The sequence below is a fragment of the Esox lucius genome, chromosome 17 (assembly GCF_011004845.1).
Source record: "Esox lucius isolate fEsoLuc1 chromosome 17, fEsoLuc1.pri, whole genome shotgun sequence".
NCBI classification, from domain to species: domain Eukaryota; kingdom Metazoa; phylum Chordata; class Actinopteri; order Esociformes; family Esocidae; genus Esox; species Esox lucius.
The window spans coordinates 14414492-14437200 of record NC_047585.1 but is presented as its reverse complement, the minus strand read 5'-3'; the positions used below and the strand labels follow the sequence as shown (position 1 = coordinate 14437200).

At 46.0% G+C, this 22709-nt stretch overlaps 2 protein-coding genes across 6 annotated transcripts in view; one reads left to right on the top strand and one right to left on the bottom strand.

Moving 5' to 3' along the window:
• kaznb (kazrin, periplakin interacting protein b) overlaps positions 1-22709 on the top strand; it is a 176555-nt gene that overhangs the window by 37745 nt on the left and 116101 nt on the right. The gene's annotated exons all lie outside the window — the stretch shown is intronic.
• Positions 18220-22286, bottom strand: LOC114828886 (coiled-coil domain-containing protein 8 homolog). The gene is made up of 4 exons (XM_034287131.1): positions 21857-22286; positions 20693-21758; positions 20324-20483; positions 18220-18473 (listed from the first exon to the last, which is right to left on the bottom strand). Exons 1-4 carry the CDS (start codon positions 22000-22002, stop codon positions 18343-18345), a joined length of 1503 nt encoding a protein of 500 aa, XP_034143022.1. The 5' UTR covers positions 22003-22286; the 3' UTR covers positions 18220-18342.

Genomic DNA, 22709 nt, shown 5'->3' with positions numbered 1-22709 from the left:
GGGTACTCTGCACTGCCGTTCGGCCCGTAGGCACAAACAACAGTGAGAGACCTATCCCCGACCCGTAGGCGCAGGGAAACGACCCTCTCGTTCACCGGGGTAAACTCCAACACATGGCGGCAGAGCTGGGGAGCTATAAGCAAACCCACACCAGCCCGCCGCCTCTCACCATGGGCAACTCCAGAGTGGTGAAGAGTCCATCCTCTCTCAAGGAGTGTGGTTCCAGAGCCCAAGCCGTGCGTAGAGGTGATCCCGACTACCTCTAATCGGAACCTCTCAACCTCACGCACTAACTCAGGCTCCTTCCCCGCCAGCGAGGTGACATTCCACGTCCCTAGAGCTAGTTTCCGTGTCCAGAGATCGGGTTGTCTAGGCCCCTGCCTTCGACTGCCGCCCGATCCTCTTCGCACCGGCCCCTTATGGTCCCTCCTGTGGGTGGTGAGCCCACGGGAGGGCGGCCCCACGTCGCCCGTTCGGGCTGAGCCCGGCCGGGCCCCATGGGGGAAGGCCCGGCCACCAGGCGCTCGCATACGAGCCCCAACCCCGGGCCTGGCTCCAGGGTGGGGCCCCGGCTGCGCCATACCGGGCGACGTCACGGTACACATAATTTTAATCATCATTAAGGGGTTTTTGAACCCTGTTATACAGCATTGTTATTATATCACACCACAGCTGTTATACAGCATTGTTATTATATCATGCCATGGCTGTTACACAGCATTGTTATTATATCACGCCATGACTATTATACAGCACTGTTGTTATATTACGCCTCGGCTATTAAACAGCATTGTTATTATATCATGCCATGGTTGATATATTATATGTCACGCTATGACTATTATATCATGTCATGATAATTGCATAACACCATGGTTATCGTATCACAACATGGTTATTATATCCCACCATGCATGGCTGTTATATCAAAACATGGTTATTATATCACACCATTGTTACTGTATGACACCATGGCTATTATATAATTCAATAATTATTACACAGTTCTTATTATCACACAATGTAGAATATCTGCTATCATTATGTCTGGTTACAGTGTCACACAATGGCTATTATATTATTATTTTTCTTTGTAAAGCACATTGAATTGCTTCTATGTATGAATTGTGCTATATAAATATACTTGCTTGCTTATACACCTTGGTTACTATATCTCACCATGGCTATTATAAAGCAATGTTATTATACCATGGTTACTATATCACACCAAAAGTAGGTTTCCCCTGGAAAGTTTTATAAAAAAAATATATTTGTACATAAAAACAGTATTTGAGCCAAATACCAACACATTTACAGTTAAAGGTAGCCCAATTTAACAAATGACACAAAAATATTTTTACTTTCAAACCATATTTACAATCCAATTTCCTTATGTGAAAAGGGTAGGAAATCACTACATGTAGAACCCAATGAGGGGAGCAGGGTCTTGAATGTCTGATGTAATCACAGACAAGGTTATCCAAAATGGCTACCATTTATTTACTAGCTCTGCTATGTGTTCAAATCCTGACAGTTCCCCAGGTATCCTGGCCTGATGTGTGTGTTGGCTATCTGCTGAGTCTTATGCTCATATTTTTGATAGGATACACAGGAACACAAAAGTTATAGATCTGAACTGCCTCAGGCCCTCACATCTCAGCAGAGTGGCAAGGCAGACAGGTCGACCCCTTCAGACGTGCTCATTAAAATGTGTTTCAGCATTTTCTACCAGTTGCCTGGCTATGCTCACATGGCTGTGACGCAGTACATTAACCACCCCTGAGCCCCAAGGGCGAGTCACATGTTCTTCACTGAACTGGCCATTTCTCTGACACATTAGTAGTCACATGACCCTGCTCCCCTCATTGGGTTCTGGAGACCTAGACATCTGTCAGTGTTATCATGCATGAGGTGAAGCAATAGGACGCCACAAATTGACATGAAAATTAATAGGGAAAGCTTTGTGTGACATTGGATGTCATGTAGTAGATAGGTAATGTATTTTATAGAGAAAGGCAATTTCAGCATGGTAACATAGGAAAGTAGTTGGTATTATTGAAAATGACAGTATTCTATCTACAGTATCTACATTTCTCTGACAACCATTCAGTACATGCCGTAGATAGTCAACTGTAACTGATCAGTATTCAGTAACATGACACCCCCCATATTCCTGGGGCACTGCTTTTGTCTATCCAGCCCACTTTCATTGGATTGCTGACCCACACTGGTGGATTCTAATAACAGTCCTTATGGGAATTTCCCAACAAATAAATCGGTCTTGGAATGATAACAACTCCCCAAACCCTCAAAGTTTCAGCATGATTTCATTTCACACTGCAACAGTTTTTTACCCAATTAAACATTATAGCAATGCTGTATGAAAAACTGAATGAAATGTACTCTGGCCTACAATAGTTTTGTAATTTAGCTGTGCTTAAAATGATGGAATGTAAATGTTGTCTTTAGCTTTTTCCTTCTATCAATTATTCAATGAATCAAATTACACCTAAAAAAACTGTTCATTTAAAGACGATTTTATAGAAAAAGATTAAGCCTTGTCCGGGACAAATCAAGCTGAATGGAAATCTACATAGAGCTAGAGTTTTAAGTCCAGGGCTAGGGTTAATCAGTGTCTGTTAAACTGGCCCATATTGTTCAGCAAGATCCCAGACAAACCTGATGTGACATACATTTATTTAAAGGGATAGTTCACCCCAATTAAAAAATGGCAAATTTGCATCTGTTCATGAACTATTTTGAGACTACTAAGAATGTATAATATTCAGAACTCTTAAGGTAGATAGTGGCTGCAATCCAAAGTAGAAAGCCCTGTGCTTTTCCATTTTAAGTGCCAGTTAAATTTACTGCCCTTGTTTTAGCAAGAGAGTGGGAATAAAATAAAATGAAAATAAAATGTATATTTCATGATTAACTTTTTGGAAGTTTTAGGTTTTCAAAAAAAAAAAAATTATGAATATGTTTTTTAAAACATATTCTCATTTTCTTTTGTATTATTTTTTGCACTCTAACATGAGGAGGCAGGATGTGGAGGGGGGACATCAAAGATATTGCTCCTTGATTGATTAACTTGTTTTTTGGGGTATTTTCTTCCTAATCAAATAAAGAGCAGGTTGTTCTGCATATTGACTGAAATAGTCAACATGTCAAAATACCCATAATACCTAGCGGCAAAATGTGATACTGGTTTGTTTCACATTCATTTTTCCCATAAAGGATTTAGAATCGCTTCAAATAAGGTCTGTGTTTATTGTAGACTTAGAACACCTCACCATTTAAAGCTGAAGTACGTAACTATCAAAACAGGAAGTATTTCTGCCAAATTTTTCCAGAAAACTCTGCTGTCGCTGGAGTTTCAAGGTTTATTTGTGAAATGCACCAAACTACTACACAATGAAATTCTCATGACATGGCACACGACAAACTACATAATTAGACTTAAAAATAAGTGTATATAAGAAAAAATATAACTAGACAGAAAATAATAATAAAATAAAGCAACAATATACATAACACTGTAAACTAGCAGCAATTTAAGAAAGAGTACTGTAAACCAACAGCAATCTGGGGAGTATTTTGATACAGCAGCAATCAGGGTAGTATTATTGAACATTTAGATATGGCAAGTATGGCAGTAATATACATAGTGTGACCTTGCAGCAATTTAGTTATTGAATATTATAGATACATATGAGTGCAATAGCTTATTAACAGTGGCATAGCATACTACAACTACACAGTGTGAATTAAGAAGAAAATGTACATACAGAAAAAAAAAGATATCTATATATATATATATATATATATATATATATATATATATGTGTATATCAAGAGGATAATTCGATCATATACAGTGGGAAGAACAAGTATTTGATACACTGCCAATTTTGCAGGTTTTCCTACTTACAAAGCATGTAGAGGTCTGTCATTTTTATTATATGTACACTTCAACTGTGAGAGACCGAATCTAAAACAAAAATCCAGAAAATCACATTGTATGATTTTTTAATAATTAATTAGCATTTTATTGCATTCTCACCACCTGGGGTCTGCCCGTCAAGAAGTCCAGGATCCAATTGCAGAAGGAGGTGTTAATTCCCAGGGTCCTGACTTTACGAACAAGCTTGGCGGACACAGTAGTGACTAACGCAGAGCTGTAGTCCACAAACATCATCCTCACGTATGTGTTGCCTATTTCCAGGTGGGAGAGGGTGTGTGTCGTCAGGGCGACGGCATCATCCATAGATCTATTGGAGCAGTATGCAAAAATGTAAGTCGTTCAGGCAGGTGATGGAAGGTTTCTTCAGTACAGGGACTATGGCGGTCTGTTTGAAGCAGGTGGGGACTACAGACAGGGACAGGTTGAATATGGAGGTGAAAACCTCCGCTAGTTGGTCAGTGCACCCCCTTAGACACGGCCTGGAATGCCACCTGGCCCTGGTGGTTCACTTTTTTTTTTTTTTACTCTCCTCACGTCAGCCGTGGTTAGGGACAGAGTATAGTTGTTCTGGTCCTCAGCAAGCCTCACTGAAGGAATGTTGTTTGTTGCCTCAAACTGTACTTAGAAGGTCTTGAGCTCATCAGGTAACGAGGCAGCGGGACGAGCATCATTGCTATTTCTCCCATTGTATTCTGTGATGTGTCGCAGTCCACACCACAAGTCTGGGGTCAGAGCTGTGGTAATTTTACTCCAACTTCCAAAGGTCATATCTGAATCTCCTCAAGGTCTCCAGGTACCCAGATATATAGGCAGAGGACTGTACTCTGAGCTTAGCACAGACTTTCCCTAACCACAAGCCTTGGGTAAATAGTAATTACAGTGACCCTCTGGACGACATTGTTGATGCATTTGGAGATACATGCTGTGACGGACTGTGTATTCATCAATGTTCCCATCGGCTGCATCACTGAACACCTGCCAAATCCAGAGCAGTCCTGTAGGGTAGTAAGGATTCCTCATTCCAGTGTTGAACTCTCTGAGAAACCGTTTTCTTCTGTTTTAGAAGTTGTCTGTAAGATGGGGGGAGCAAAATTGAGGTGTGGTCTGCTTTCCCAAATGCAGGGTGGGGGAGTTTTTTTTTACCTTTCTGTATTTGTGAATAACAATGATCAAGAGTCTGATCGCCCTGGGTAAGAAAATGAATGTGCTGGTGGTATTTTGGTAAAACTTTCCTGCCTCAGGGTGGGCATCCTCTAGTCCATTTATCACTCCATTTTGGACTTCCAGCACATGCGTTTTATCCGCCTGCGGGGGTATATAGACTGCTGTTATAATAGCTGAATTCCTGCGGAAGGTAGAAGGGCCGTATCTTTACAGACAGTAGCTCCATGTCTGGTGAACAATGTGTAGATAGCACTTCAACATCCATTCCCCAGCAAGAGCTAACCATAATGCAGACCCCTTCGCCCTTACTTTTCCCCAACTCCAATGTTCTGTCCTTCCATTAGATAGAAGAACCAGCAGGGGTGATGCACGAGTCTGGCACCGAAGGATCTAGCCATGATTCCACGAACGCTAGCACTCAGCAGTTCGCAATATCCTGTTGAAAGTAAATTTGTGCGTGTCGTTCTTCCATTTTATGGAAGTTGCTCCGGTGAGTAGTGTAAACGTCTGTGTTCAATGATGAACGAATATCCAAAAGTGCTTGTCGATCATACTGTATGAGCGGCAGTGGAGCATGAACAAAAATAAAAACTATAGTAAGCACAAAACGACATAGTAATTTCGGTGCCGTTGTCAGTGTGACATTACCATCTGGCGCACCGGAGGTCAGATCACTTTTAAAGCCCCACGTTATCTGTGCAATTTATTCAGCTCATCTAAAAAAAAATCTTCATCCAACCAGGAGAGTTGACATGCCATTATTTTAATTATATACTAAAATTAATTAAACTAAATGTATCTGATGTAGCATAAATATGGAAACGTGAGAATAGCAGTTAATAATCTAAACTCGCCCTGGTAGTGTTTTCCGATTACAGCACTACTAACTGGGCTGGTAAACAAAGAAAACAGCACACGGCATCTCGCTTCTATCCATAGAAATGTAGCTAGTTAACCGAATTAGCCTATCGTTTTTGCCAGGTAATTAGTTATAGCCAATTACTAACAACAGTATGAGGTTATTCTAGGCAGCTAACTTTGTCCTTGCTGGCAAGCTGGCGTTATTAAATGCTGGTAGTAGTAGCAAAACTTGTGAACAATGTCTGCTAGTTAGATGTACAGCCAGTAACTACAACCATGTATGCTCTGTCTGTATAGCTAGCCACATTAACACCAATAGGGCAATTACTAACAGCAATGTGAGGTCAGCTAGGTAGCTACTGTTTTAGCTAACTTTACTTTCTTATTTAACAGAAATATTGTCACTGTCACGGCTTCGGTGGTTGAGAGGAGCAAGGAGGAACCGGAGAAGGCGTGATGGAATGATAGTTTAATATATCTATATCCCAGCGAGAGAAATCAGCATGAGCTTAACACAAAGCGATGAACAGCTCTTCACATGGCAAGAGACAATTACACACAAAGACAGGGGGAGCAGAGGGAACATATATACCGGGGGAAACAGCGATGATGAGGAACAGGTGCACAAACGAGACACAGGTGAAATGTATGATGAGACGGTGGTGTCAGAAAGCAGGTGACGTCGACCGCTGGGGCCCGCCCGCTGCAGGGGGAGGTGAACCAGCAGAGGTCGCAGTCGTCACAGTACCCCCCCCCTGACACCGGCCTCGGGGCCGACCCGGGGGGCGCGGAGCAGGGCGGTCCGGTCGACGCTGATGGAAGTCGCGGACAAGGACGGGAGCCAGGACGTCCTTCACCGGAACCCAGCTCCGCTCCTCCGGGCCGTACCCCTCCCACTCCACGAGGTACTGGAGGCCCCCCGCCCGGCGCCTCGAGTCGATGATGGAGCGGACAGAGTACGCCGGGGCCCCCTCGATGTCCAGAGGGGGAGGGGGCACCTCCCGCACCTCACACCCCTGGAGGGGACCATCCACCACCGGCCTGAGGAGAGACACATGAAACGAGGGGTTAATACGGTAGTCGGGGGGAAGGCGCAACCGATATGTTACCTCGTTGACTCTCCTCAGGACTTTAAAAGGCCCCACAAACCGCGGGGCCAGCTTCCGGCAGGGCAGGCGGAGGGGCAGGTCCCTGGACGAGAGCCAGACCCGGTCGCCCGGCCGATACACCGGGGCCTCCCCGCGGTGGCGGTCTGCATAGGTCTTTTGACGGCGGACAGCGAGCCGGAGGCGGGATTGTACTGCCTCCCATGTGCCCGCTGCCCGCCGGAACCAGTCGTCCACCGCAGGGGTACCGGTCTGGCTCGGCGTCCACGGCGCCAGGACCGGCTGGTAGCCCAGGACGCACTGGAAAGGCGTCACGCCCGTGGAGGAGTGGTGCAGAGAATTCAGTGCGTATTCTGCCCACGGCAGAAACTCTGCCCACTCCCCCGGCCGGTCCTGGCAGTAGGACCGGAGGAACCTACCCACTTCTTGATTGACCCGTTCCACCTGCCCGTTGGACTGGGGATGGTAGCCCGAGGTCAGGCTGACCGAGATCCCCAGGTGCTGCATAAATGCCTTCCACACCCTAGACGTGAATTGGGGACCCCGGTCAGACACGATGTCCTCGGGCACCCCATAGTGCCGGAAGACGTGTGTGAACAGGGCCTCCGCGGTCTGCAGGGCAGTAGGAAGGCCGGGCAGAGGCAAGAGGCGGCAGGACTTCGAGAACCGATCCACAACGACCAGGATGGTGGTATGGCCCTGGGAAGGGGGGAGATCCGTCAAGAAATCAACAGAAATGTGGGACCATGGTCGTTGTGGAATGGGCAAGGGGTGCAACTTGCCCACAGGTAGGTGCCGGGGTGCCTTACTCTGGGCACACACCGAGCAGGAAGAGACGTATACCCTCACGTCCTTGGCTAAAGTGGGCCACCAGTACTTACCGGCCAGGGCGCGCACTGTTGGCCCGATGCCAGGATGACCGGAGGAGGGAGATGTATGCGCCCAGTAGATGAGGCGGTCGCGGACAGACGCCGGCACATACGTACGGCCCTCAGGGCATGTGGGCGGAGAGGGCTCGTCGCGCTGCGCTCCGGCGATGTCCGCGTCCAGTTCCCATACCACCGGTGCCACGATGCATGACTCCGGGAGCACGGGAGCATCATCCACTGGCCTCTCCCCCGTGTCATGCTGGCGGGACAGCGCGTCAGCCCCGACGTTCTTACTCCCCGGCCTGTAGGTGAGAGTAAACACAAACCGGGTGAAGAACATAGCCCACCTTGCCTGGCGAGGGGTCAGCCTCCTCGCTGCCCGCATGTACTCCAGGTTCCGGTGGTCAGTCCAGACGAGGAAAGGGTGTTTAGCCCCCTCTAACCAGTGCCTCCACGCCGACAGAGCTCGAACCACGGCCAGCAGCTCACGATCACCAATGTCGTAGTTCCGCTCCGCCGCACTGAGCTTCTGGGAGAAGAAGGCACAGGGACGGAGCGTGTTACGACACCCCGTCCGTTGGGAGAGGATGGCACCGAGCCCACAATCGGACGCGTCCACCTCCACGATGAACTGGAGCGACGGGTCGGGATGGGCCAGGACCGGAGCGGTGGTGAAACGGTGTTTCAGTTCCACAAACGCCCGCTCCGCGTCCACGGTCCACCGCAACCGGGTCGCCCCCCCCTTCAGAAGGGAGGTGATCGGAGCCGCGACCTGGCTAAAGCCCCGGATAAACCTCCTATAGTAATTAGAGAAGCCTAAGAAACGTTGCACGTCCTTAACCGTGGTTGGGGTCGGCCAATTACGCACGGCGTCAATGTGAGGCTCCTCCATAGCCACACCTGTGCTGGAAAAGCGATATCCCAGGAAGGACACAGACGACTGGAAAAACAGACACTTCTCGGCTTTCACGTACAGGTCATGCTCCAGCAGTCGAGCCAGCACTCTGCGCACTAACGAGACATGTTTGGCGCGGGTGGCAGTGAATATCAAGATGTCATCAATATACACTACCACTCCTTCGCACAACAAGTCCCGGAATACGTCGTTGACGAATGACTGGAAGACTGAAGGAGCATTCATCAACCCGTACGGCATCACTAAATACTCGTAATGGCCAGACGTGGTACTAAAAGCGGTTTTCCACTCGTCTCCTTCCCGGATACGCACCAGGTTATAGGCACTCCTGAGGTCTAATTTAGTGAAAAAGCGGGCCCCGTGCATCCTCTCCACCTCCGCAGAGATCAAAGGGAGAGGGTAGCGGAACGGAATGGTGATCTTGTTCAGCGCCCGGTAATCGATGCACGGGCGCAAACCACCGTCCTTCTTTTTCACAAAAAAGAAACTCGAGGAGACCTGTGACTTGGAGGGCCTGATGTAGCCCTGTTCCAACGCTTCCGTAACGTAGGCGTTCATAGTCTCCGTTTCGGTGCGGGACAGTGGATACACGTGACCCTTCGGGAGTGCGGCTCCATCAACGAGGTCTATCGCACAATCCCCCAGCCGGTGTGGTGGCAACACAGCAGCCTTGGCTTTGGAGAAAACCGTAGCCAAGTCCCTGTATTCGGGGGGAATGGGCACGGCGGGCGCACTGTCTGGACTTTCCACCGAGGTCGAGCCAACGGAAACACCCAAACACCTACCCTGGCACTTCCGCGACCACCCCGACAGACGTCGACTAGACCAGGAGATGAAGGGGTCGTGTAGGGACAACCAGGGGAAACCTAAAACGACTGGGAACGTGGGTGAGTCGATGATGTGAAATGAAATGGTTTCGCTGTGTCGGCTGTCGGTAATCAGGAGGAGGGGAACAGTGCAACTCGTGACCAGACCTGACCCTAGTGGCCGGCTGTCTAAAGCTCTCACGGGCAGGGGGGTGGCGAGGACCTGGAGGGGTATGCGTGACCGCAGGGCAAAAGACCTATCCATGAAATTCCCAGCTGCGCCTGAGTCTACCAGCGCCTTACACCGGGAAATCAGCGGAAAGCCGGGGAACCTAACAGGAACAGTGCACATAGAGAGGGAAGAGGTTAGTGGCGAATGTGCATGTGCTACCTGGGGTGACGCGGAAGTGCCATGCCTGTCGCCTCTCGACTCAGGGAGGGAGGTGCGGTGTGGTGCAGTAGTACGGCCTCGTCGCCCCTTGGAGGCACTCCGCACCTGCCCTCCCCGACATCTGCCCGGCAGTGCAGCCGTCCCCAATTCCATGGGGACGGCGGTGTCAGGTTGGCAGGGTGGAACGGACGGGCCTCTTCCGGGACGTCCTCGGGCAGCCAGCAGGTTGTCGAGACGGATGGACATGTCAACCAGCTGATCGAAGGAGAGGGACACGTCTCGACAAGCCAGCTCCCTCCGGACGTCCTCGCGAAGGCTGCAACGGTAGTGGTCGATTTGAGCCCGTTCGTTCCACCCTGATCCCGCTGCCAGGGTCCGGAACTCCAGTGCGAACTCCTGCGCCGACCTCGTCCCCTGCCGTAGGTGGAACAGCCGTTCACCCGCCTCTCTTCCTTCGTGTGGATGGTCGAACACGGCTCGGAAGCGGCGGGTGAACTCAGCGTAGCTGCCCTGGGTGGGCTGCTCGGTGTTCCAGACGGCGGTGGCCCACTCCAGGGCTTTTCCGGACAGGCAGGAGACGAGCGAGGTGATCTTCTGTGCCTCGGTCGGCGCAGGGTGCATCGCCTGGAGCGCGATGTCCAGCTGTAGAAGGAATCCCTGGCAGCGGTCCGCCGCCCCGTCGAAATCCCTGGGTAAGGGGAGATGTAGTGCCCCCATGCTTGGCGGCACTGCAGGGGCAGGCGGAGAAACGGCCGGTGCTGCGGGGGTCTGCTGGCTCAGCTCTAGGCGCTGCACCGCTTTTAAGACATTGTCCATTGCAGCGCCTAGGCTGGCCAGCATTGTTGAATGTACCTGGACCGCCTCCGCAACACCGACCTCGCCTGTGGCTCTCGTAGGCTCCATATCCTTGCTGTCTTTATTTAGGTGTGTAATTCTGTCACGGCTTCGGTGGTTGAGAGGAGCAAGGAGGAACCGGAGAAGGCGTGATGGAATGATAGTTTAATATATCTATATCCCAGCGAGAGAAATCAGCATGAGCTTAACACAAAGCGATGAACAGCTCTTCACATGGCAAGAGACAATTACACACAAAGACAGGGGGAGCAGAGGGAACATATATACCGGGGGAAACAGCGATGATGAGGAACAGGTGCACAAACGAGACACAGGTGAAATGTATGATGAGACGGTGGTGTCAGAAAGCAGGTGACGTCGACCGCTGGGGCCCGCCCGCTGCAGGGGGAGGTGAACCAGCAGAGGTCGCAGTCGTCACAGTCACATCAGCGTTGCGGTTTGATTAATTTTGCTCGTTGAATTTCATCTATCGTGGATAGGCAGCTGCACCAGTGATCACTCAAGTTTTCAAACGGCAAATATCTGCCCATCTGTTAGCAGATTTGCTTTATTCGGATCTAAACCACATTTTCTTAGGTACCGTTACATTCTGAACTTCTTCAATTTTTTATGAAATTGGCTAGCGTGTCTCGTTGCTTTATCCATAAAATGAGAGTCACTTCCTTATTATTTTCAGCTTTAGCTCTTTGATGTGTAAATGCACCACTTCCTGTGCGCAGGAAAAAATTTCTCGCCACTGCTCCAGCCAACAACTTTTTTCCTTAGCAGCAGTACACCATATACAGAGATAAGGTAGGTATACATCCATGATCCAGATTAAGAGAACACCAATGTGTTAATACAAAAGATGTACATACTTCAGCTTTAAATCTTATCAGAACGAAGTGGCAAATGTCAGCATTTTTGCCTCAATTATCATAAAAAAAAGTGTACATGCTAATTAGCAACACTGAACACCTACATTTCCCGTATACATTGTTATGTTTTACTTGTTACTTATAGTTGGCTTAGTTTGCACAATATGTTAACAATATGTTAACACAAGTGACCATGTAATTTTTTATGGATGAGCATTAAAAGGGGAGAAGACCACTACAAGTCTGACCTTGAGGAGAAGTGCAACAATAGTGAGGCTTTTTGCGCTTAATACGCATAGCAACCTACGCTTTAATTGGTTAGGAAGAAAAGTCCCTGAAAATCGAGTCAACCAATTAAGGAACAATATCTTGGACCCCCCCGCCCCCACCCCCACATCCCACCCCTCATGTCAAAAAAGAGTGCAAAAGAACAAGAATCCCCCAAAAAAGATTTGTTCGTTTAGGCGGGAAATTGACAGCATGAAGGGACGAGTGGAAAAATGTAGCTCGCTTTCAGGATTGATGTTACCCTCAATTTACGGCAAACAGTAGTTGCATATCTACAGTTAGTTGCATATCTAAATGCCTCTGGCTACACGTTGTAATTTCATCAACATGACAAAAAAATGTTGTCCGAATATATTGAACTATTAACTTTTAGCATTTTTCTTAGCACCAAATGAATTGTTTTTAGCTTAGGCTTATCCTAATCATAGTTTATCCTCTGACTGTGTTTTATGTTAAGTACACATTTTATCTGCCTGCATAATGTCACCACTTTTATTAAATCGTGGGGTAACTGTAGCCTACTTGTTCTGTGTATTGACCTTTATAGTATTAAATTAGGGCTCCTGAACTTTCCTCTTTTTATTATTTGTCATTTTAATGCTGTTCTCTTTTTTGTAAATAACTTCTCTGCCATCATTTCCTATGACTGTGATCAACTCCAGAAATCAAAATAGCAATCAATCAACTTGTTGTCGACTTTGCATTATTTTGACTAGTAAGCTGTCCAAAACATTCTTATTTTCCAGCCACAGGCCCTTATTCCAGAAACGAAATGAAAATACTGTGCAAGGCTGTATTGGCAGCAACAAGGCTACAACGGTAAACAAACCACAGCTACCATCGGTAATATTGGCAAACAGCCAGTCGGTTACAGTGTTTAACCCCATAATACCATCCAAGGTCATCACTATGCTCAGGATCCTGGGACTGAACACCTCTGTTTAATCAATCACATGTATTTTATAAAGCTCTTTCTACATCAGCAGCTGTTACAAAGTGCTTATACTGATACCCCGGGCTGAAACCCCAGAGAGCAAGCAACAACATGAAATTGATGCACAGTGGTTTGGAAAAACAAAGGAGAGCTGAACTCTGAAGGGTGGTCAGGGATCTTCTGGCTGTGCGGGTGAATATTATAAGAGTACATGACCTTTTTGCGCTATGTCAGTGTTTAGCATTTTCAGATGACCAGTGGGTCAATAAATGCAGATGGGCTTATTCCAGAGTCTTTAGGCTGAATCCAGATCAGCTGCACAACCAGGTGCACAAGGACAGCGACAACCAGGTGGGCTGAGTCCAGAGTGTGGTTAACCTTCAGTCTGTCTGCTACAGAACTCATTGCTAACTCTAGCATGGAACGCCAACTCTTACAAGCCACTTCAATCTGTGTAAATATTACATGGTGTCACGTCCTGGCTATGCCCCTAGCCATCTCTGCGCTGGGCTGGGGCCATGGTTAGGACAGGATAGAAGGTGGTGCCTCTAGCTACCTCTAATCCTTTTTGGTCTCCCCAATTGGAGGCAGGTGTAGATTGTTGCCTCCAATTGGGGACCCTATTTATGTTCTATGTGTGGCCACACCCAGTGTGGGTAATTTTGGTTTTGTTTCTACTTGATGCCCTATGTGGCTGGTTGCTGCTATTGTTTTGTTTATTTTTTATTAAAACCTATGGATTACCGCACTCACGTCTCTGTGCCTGTGTCCTACCACCAACACAACCGTGACACATGGTCCTTTGTGTCAGATTTTAACAGTAGTAAGGGCAGGCCTCTTTGGGTCCACATTGTTGATGGGTGTCTAGAGTGTGAGTCCAATAAACTTTTTAAGAGTTTGTGATAATTATCTCCCTCCTTCTTGGTGACACTTCCACCTTCTCGATCCCCTAGAATGGTTGGGAAGACAACCTGTGAGAACTCTGGACAAAGTGACTGGCAGCTAGGTAGTTTATCGTTAGGTCTTTTTTTTTTTTTTTTATTGTGGTCACGTCTTTGACATTGTCTTTTTCGGGACCTTATATGTCAGAACTCATTGCTTTTTTTAGGTATTGTTGCACTAAGTAAGTTGCCCTGGGGGTAGTTTCCATCTCTTAGAGGTGTCAAGAGAGTTTGTTTGAGATTGGGGTCGAGGCTGGCTCCGACTAATGTCCTACAAAGATTGGGGCCCCTTTTGTAAACCAACAAGGAGTGTCCTTGTATTGTTGGCTAAGCAGAGTTAAGCAAATGCCAGGGTTTCAACACTTTTGCTTAACATAAATGCTTTCAGGGTGAATGTTGTCCTTGCCAGCTCTGGGTTTATCTCAGATAACCTGTTCTCATTCCATTTCACACTTAAGCCTTCTGACCTTCCTTCTGCTTTGACTCAGCTCAGACTGCAGGCCTGCCCAGCCCACTCTCACCAAGCCTTTCTGCTGCATCTAGCTTTACCTGTTTTACCATGTCCTCCAGAAAAGGAGCCCTTTCTCAAGTCCATCAAATCTCTCCATGGGGTGGCTGGAACCTATCTTGTCCAAGGAGTTTGAAATGGTTGCTTTCTCTTCCTAATTGTGACAATGGTCAACTTCTGCTCAACCATGCTGCAATGTTTAGCCACATTGGCTCTATTCAATCCCACTTAGTGCTACAGATGATCAGTGAGTTTGACCAGAATAATCAATTGTCTGTAACACATTAGCTGCAACACTGACTATCAAATATGCATGTGTTCATAACTGACATGCTAAAAGGTCTAACTCTAAAAGCTGATATATCCCTTTAAATCAGAAGCTGACATTGCCTGAACTAAAATTATCTCCAAGATAGGATGTCAGACCATAAGGTGCCTGGTTACCTAGCCTTAACAAGATAGCTAAAGATCACTCAAAACATTCGGTTTGGAAGCTCTCAGAACTCTCATGGACTGTGTGTTCATGACAAAAGTGAGTGTTTGAACCTGTGACATTAATGTCCTATTTCACCATTTGTTCAACTTATTCCTACATAGTTTTATCTAGGAAGTATTAATATTAACATCTTAGTCATTTAGTTGACCAGAGTGACTTAACAGAGCAATTCATGTTAATTGTCTTGTTCAAGGACAGTTCACGTTTTCACTTTGTGATGCTAACTATTTGTTTAGTACACTCTGTTTTAGGCAATATAATAAAAGCCTGTCTTTAATAGTGGCTTGACTGAGTATTTAGTTTTTGTATTTTCCCTACTAGTACTATAATCACTAGCTTTATGGTCATCCTTCAGCTACTGTAATCTACCATTCTAATGCAGACCTTAAGTCTTCTGTTTGTTCACAGGAGACACGCACACATAAGATTTCAATGTGTTTTGCCATCTGTGTTAGGGAGGTTTGGTGTGTTTAATAAATGGTTCAATGTTTATTAGTGTTGTCCGCCTCACTCACTAAGCAGAGCCAAACTGGCAGTTAACATCTAATCCACCCACTACAATGTTTAGTCTTTTTACATTATGAGCAGTCTACCATGGTCTCACAAGACACTTCAGATAGTGTATTTAGTGTTCTCAACCTGTAAGCAGGCTTTCAACAAGGTCTGACAAGAAGCCATGCTTTAGTTTAGTTCCCCTGGCATTTGCTCTTTTTGTCAAATGCTAAGCTTTTTGTTGTCTGGAGTTGTGAAAATAAATTCTACAAATGCCACAACCATTGTACAGACAGTGTTTTACACCTCATGTGTAATTGTCTTTGTTGATCTTCACAATCTTCATAAAACTTCGACATGATGGAAAAATAATGCTGTTATCCCTCTTTAAACTTAGATGAAATTTGAATCAACAATGCTATAAGCTTAGCATTTAGAAATGGTAACAAAGAAACTAAACCAAAACATGTTTTTTTGTCCAACATTGTCCATAGTCAATCGGTAACCCCCCCCCCCCCCCATAATCTTTGTGGTGTCTTTAGAGCAGATGGTATTTAAGTGTTTTAATGAAGCTTGTTTTCTTCTTATGTTGAGTGTTAAGGTGCATTTTAATAACAGCATTTTCCATGGTGGGTCAGGTGTCATGAATTAGCCTTGCAGAGAAGGGTTGCAGTCTTTTAGATGATAATGGACAACACGATGGCCTATTATGGGCAAAGGCGACCTAATTAGTACTCCTGAGACACTATGGATATGTGCCCAGACTCATGAAAGAAACAAAACCGTGATCTGACACGAAGGGTTAAAGGGGAACCTATAATGAATCCCTTAACGGTTGGATCCATCCCTTCTTTTCTATGGAATGTAATACTCAGAACCAAATGCAGGAATACATGTTCAGTTAGTGTCTCATGAAGAGCCGTGGGGTGTTGTGTTCTGTTTGTACAGCACTGGACGGGTCCAATCCCAGTGTTCTCCTTTACGGAAGGATAAAAGAGACTGATACAAACCCTGCACATCAGCTAGCCTACGACCTCCAAACGGGTGATTACTATAGTAACTTCACTCAGAATCAAGAGTTCAAAACTGATTGATCATTAGCTTGTCATTTTATTCTCTCTGTAGGTGACCTACCTATCCTAATCAACCTCATGCTGCAGAGGCAATACAATCAATGCATGGCAACCAGGGCCGCACAGTTGAAACCAGAAAGCTGAGAATAACAAATAACAAATGATTTGGACATGGTGTAGTTCAAAGTGTGTCTGAGTGGAGCTTCGTGTAGGGTGTGGGCCAGGACTAATGTCCATGGTTAGTTTGTCTAAGGGTGTCCCTCTCGTGCTGATGTATACACTTCTGTCTATTAACGGAGTGTCTCTCGTTGTAATGTGAAGGTGCTCTTCCTCAGTGTTTTTTGTTTAGGCAATGGGATACAATGTTTCACTGGGGCATAACAGGCAGAGCCATTAAGCTTTCAGAAGCATCTGGAATGAAGGATTGGTCTTTAGGTCTTCAAGGATGGCAGGTGCACTCCATTTCACACTGATTGTTTGTTATCCTCCAGCAAACATAGTACCTGTGAATGTGATCGTGCCCAGATGAAACAAAGTGATGAACACTGTCTGTTTCTTTCTCTATGTTTGTCTCTCTTTGTCATGCACCCACATTTACACAGACCAGGGCTGTTATAAACTTTGGACCTCGAAGCTAGTTGAACTGACCCTCTTAATCAGGGACTTATTTAGATACCAGGTGGAAGCGATTACTGATGAAACAGAAAACCAGCAGCATCTCTCAGCCAACATTTTTATGTGGGGCCCATGTGGGTATAAAGTGGGCAGAATCATGGGCCCCAGGTGGGATTGTCAGATCACACCCATATGGGATTGTCCGTGGGTTCCATGTTGGCCCCAAGCCAATTGCCCATGTGGGTTTAAGGCAGGATTACACCAGGTTTTAGATGGGCCCCAGCTGGGCAAAACAGACAAGAACCATCTTGGTCCCAGCTTTAAATCTTATGTGGGGCCTACATGGGGACAGTATGGGCTGAAATATGGGTTGCAAGTGGGATAGTCCGTGGGTTCCATGTTGGCCCCAAGCCAATTGCCCCTGTGAGTTTAAGGCAGGATTACACCAGGTTTTAGATGGGCCCCAGCTGGGCAAAACAGACAAGAACCATCTTGGTCCCAGCTTTAAATCTTATGTGGGGCCTACATGGGGACAGTATGGGCTGAAATATGGGTTGCAAGTGGGATAGTCCGTGGGTTCCATGTTGGCCCCAAGCCAATTGCCCCTGTGAGTTTAAGGCAGGATTACACCAGGTTTTAGATGGGCCCCAGCTGGGCAAAACAGACAAGAACCATCTTGGTCCCAGCTTTAAATCTTATGTGGGGCCTACATGGGGACAGTATGGGCTGAAATATGGGTTGCAAGTGGGATAGTCCGTGGGTTCCATGTTGGCCCCAAGCCAATTGCCCCTGTGAGTTTAAGGCAGGATTACACCAGGTTTTAGATGGGCCCCAGTCGGGCAAGATATGCTTTAAAAAATCCTAATTGAGCACTGAGAACAGTTTGAATAAACATCCAACCTAGAGCTGCAACAATTAATAAAAAAAAGAAATTATTAATCACCAACCATTATGAGTCAGGCTCTATCTAATTTAAAAAATGGCCACATTCTGATTTTAACTTTTTATTTATGAATATTTTGCTGATAACAGACAAAATGATCAACAGATTCATTGGTAATGAAAATAATTGTTCCAAAAAAACCAATGTAACAGTGTGTCAACATTTTGTCTTGTAACCGAGTAATATTTTAACAGTTTAACTGTACTTGTACCTGAATAAACATTTTCAGCACTCACTCACATTCTACCACTGCTCAGTACTGTTTAATTTGGCACTGGCTGTCTGGATGCCCTTCGTCCTCCTCTGTCTCTTGCCCCAGTGAACCATTTCGAAAGTGCCCTCTCTGCCTCCTGCTGGTTCACCTGTGCCGTCAATGAATTCTTCTTAAGAGCCTCTGTAAAACAAATTTGGTTGACAGTATGAGCTAACATTAAAAACATAGTCTCTTTAAACACCATTTAGAATTAAACAATGGCCAACTTCAGGGCCATATTGGCAAAAGTATGAAGGATATGATGGATCATCGTTTTGGATTTTTATTTATGAAGTACTTGAACTTAATAAAACATTTTATTACTCCATCATAATCATAATTAATATATAATAGCTTTGTGTGTTCAAATAATCATAAAAATGATGCACATTCTTTCACATTAAAATGCCAAAATGCACTAAAAGCAATAACTGATGCACATTAGTTGAGGTTCAATGGTACAATGCAGGCTTCAGATTTGAAATGCCAATAGAACCAGCATTCAGGACGGAAAACAGGCCAGTGGGCATGGCAAAGGTGGAGACCAAGCGTGCCGCACAAGCCCTGAAAAGTGAAGCCAAAACGTCTCGATCGCCCCCTGGTGAGTGGTCCCAGTATAGGTCATAAACCCCGCCCTCCCCATGTTATTCAATGGGACGCGAGACCAACTAAACAATTAAATTACCCTTCAATTATCTTTTTTCCGAAGCTGGTTTCTGTCATTTACTGTAGTTTGTATCACGCTAATGTAAATTCAAGAGTTTGTTTTTAAAATAAGTTGGTTTTTAGTTAGTTATTTAATGCTCTAAAAACGGTGGTGTGACGTCGTGATTCACAGCTTTGATTGACAGCTATCTGAGCCAAGGAGCCACTGAAGCGCCATCCTCCTTCGGAGGACTGAGGAGATTGGAGCTTTACATTTAATCTCTAAATTTCTATAATTGATATAATTTCACACGGACATAATGGGTTGTTCTGCAGTACATTGTGCTAACCGATCTGGCATTTCCAATCGATCTTTGAATTTTTTTCGGTAAGTTAAATTTATAAGCTATTTAATTAGTAAATAAATGTAATGGGCTAGCTAACGTTAGCTAAAAGACAACAAGCCTCGTTAATAGCTAGCAGGTGATCGTTAGCTAGAAGTTACCAATTATTTTTGTATTAGGCCTATTCTAAATTAAGGTTAAACATGATGTAAGTTAGGCTATAACATATCGTCTAGGTTTAACAAGCAAAGGTTGTACTGTACTTGGACTTGCGATTGATTACGGTATGCGCATTCTGCGAGGGAGAGTGAGGGCGGGGCACAGGGGAGGGGCCGTTGATTTCGCGGCTTTACGGCTTTACTTCCTGCTCGCTACTGCGCATAACTACTGCGCAGAACTGGTCCCAAGATCGCTATCTGCGCAGACGCAAGTACAAGATGTCAGCGTCGTATCGGGACACTGGTGGCTTCATTTTTCACCAATGGAAAAGAGCGAAAGGGCGTCGTCCATTTTATATACAGTCTATGGTGGAGACAGGTTCACCTGCACTTTAGCGAAGTGTGCGCAGTTTGACATCAGACACAGCACTGTGATGACAGCCTTCCCAGCTTTCTTCACAGCCACTGTGTCTGTCCTGCAGGGGTTTGACTGCAAGACAGACGCTTTTTACAAAAGTGATTAAAAAAAAGCCTGCGGACCTAGACTCCTTGGGCCTAGGGGCACTGCAGCAGAGGAAATTCGCCCAGCGAAAGAATTATCTGCTTCAGCGGAATTTTATTACACTCTTTATTCGCATAAATACATTTTACAGTTCGCACACTTCTATTTTTAGTCTCGAATACGAGTGAAACACTTGAACTATCGAGCCCTGCACAACAAAAGCGCACATTGTAATTTTTGTCCTCTCATTTCTCAGGGCGACTGTAAACTTTATTCCCTGCAGATGGAATGTTCTTAAACAAATTATTTTAATTAGTTGAAGAACTTCTCTAATTTACTTACCATACACAACATTGAAAAGACACAAGTCCTTAAACTTCTTTTTCCCGTGACGGCCAAACATGTTATAGTCCAATGCCAGCTCGTTTGACAGAATGTATTTCATCATTCGCCTAGTTGCATCATCTACATTTGTGCCCCCTATATCTGCCACCATGGCAACCTAGGGATGAGAGCAAAAAGGAGGAAAAGGCTTACATTAACTGCCAAGACAATAAGCTTCAAAGATTTAAAAATTCAGCCAGAAAGTCAACTAAACATTTGAAGTTGTAGCCTTTGTGTAATTTACTGTAATGTAATAAATTTTTATTTTGTAGGGTAATGCAAATCAATTTGGAAAAAAGTTAAAAAAACAAACCAAAAAAAACTTACAACAGCAGACATTAGACTGTGGTTCCCCAGTTGCTCCTCAAGCGCCTCAACATCTGCTCGAGTTTGCAGCGGGAAGACCACACCATCAGGAACCTCCATCACTGATGTATCTTGGACATTTAGCATCTTACCATGAACCTTCTGGGTCTCCTTAATTTCTTCTACAATTGTAAGAAGTTTAGAGAACATGGCTTCACAACTGGGGCTTGCAAACCTCTGGGCAGTGGGGCTGGCGATCTGCTGGACAGCGGAACTGGCGACTCGCTGGGCAGTGGGGCTGGCGATCTGCTGGACAGCGGAACTGGCAACTCGCTGGGCAGTGTTACTGGCGATCTGCTGGACAGCGGAACTGGCGACTCGCTGGGCAGTGGGGCTGGCGATCTGCTGGATAGCGGAACTGGCGACTCGCTGGGCAGTGTTACTGGCGATCTGCTGGACAGCGGAACTGGCGACTCGCTGGGCAGTGGGGCTGGCGATCTGCTGGATAGCGGAACTGGCGACTCGCTGGGCAGTGGAACTGTCGACTCGCTGGGCAGTGGAACTGGCGATCTGCTGGACAGCGGAACTGGCGACTCGCTGGGCACTGGGGCTGGCGATCTGCTGGACAGTGGAACTGGCGACCTGCTGGACAGTGGAACTGGCGACTCGCTGGGCAGTGGAACTGGCGACTCGCTGGGCAGTGGGGCTGGCGATCTGCTGGACAGCGGAACTGGCGACTCGCTGGGCAGTGGGGCTGGCGATCTGCTGGACAGCGGAACTGGCGACTCGCTGGGCAGTGGGGCTGGCGATCTGCTGGACAGTGGAACTGGCGACTCGCAGGGCAGTGGGGCTGGCGATCTGCTGGACAGTGGATCTGGCGACTCGCTGGGCAGTGGAACTGGCGATCTGTTGGACAGTGGAACTAGCGACTTGCTGGGCAGTGGGGATGGTGATCCGGATAGTCATTTTATTTGCTGCAGGCCAAAGGAGTTTTTCTGGGGGAGTGGGAGGAAGTTGGTCCTCTGAATCAGAATGCTCACTTGATTCTAGTTGCTTGCTCTGACTCTGGAAGAGTTTTGACCTTGCCCTAGAGAGGTTAATATGAAGATATATAAGGTAAACCATACCTACTGCCTCTATATTATGGAAATTACTTTTAACCTATATTCCCCCACAAAAACCTACTTTCTCTTTATCAAGCCATCTTCGGTGTCTGTCAGGTCTGATGTATACTCAGCTTGATGTAGCTTTACCCTGGCCTCCACATAAGTAGCTTTAAAATACAATGAACGTTGTAAAATACAATCACGGCTGTTAATGCGCAAAGTCATGGTCAGGAATTCACTTGATAGAAGTGTCACAGCTTTTAAACAAGTCAGTCTTCCTCTGCTGTCACACAGTCATGAGCTGCAGAGAGAATCACAGTGCACATCTGTATGTAGCAGTTTTAATTGAAAAAAACATGCACATACAGTATACATAATATGAAGCAGATGTCTAATCTGCAGAGGGATAGTGTGGTTGCATGTATCCAAACAAACGAGAGCACACCTACAACTATCACAATATGTGAGGACTGAAATCAATTTAATTGAATGAATCAAGTTTGGTGTGATCCTGCTTGTTTGGAAAGAAGATCTGCAGCTACACCAGCCTGTGACCAATTAGCTCAGAGAACCCAGTAGAGAAAAATCAACAAAAAAAAATACTTGAGTTGGGGATCACAGGGGCTTTAAAGTAAGTAAAGGAAATAGAGCAGTAGTTAATGAGGAAAATTAAAGTTACCTGCATTCCCCATCACACGCACATTACACAGAATCTAGTTTTGAGCTGGTGGTGTGCCCTCTTTCACGGCCTTGGTCACATTGAGCAGTGTGGCTGGTGGCCACCAGCATAATTTTCCGTCAGTGCCCTCGAACCACTCTGATGGAATGATGTCCACCTTCTTGCAGCCATCAGGGTCAATTTCATCCACAAACTCCACCACACTGAATGAGGGCATCCTGCAAAGTTCATCATGTTATGTGCTGTGTAGCTG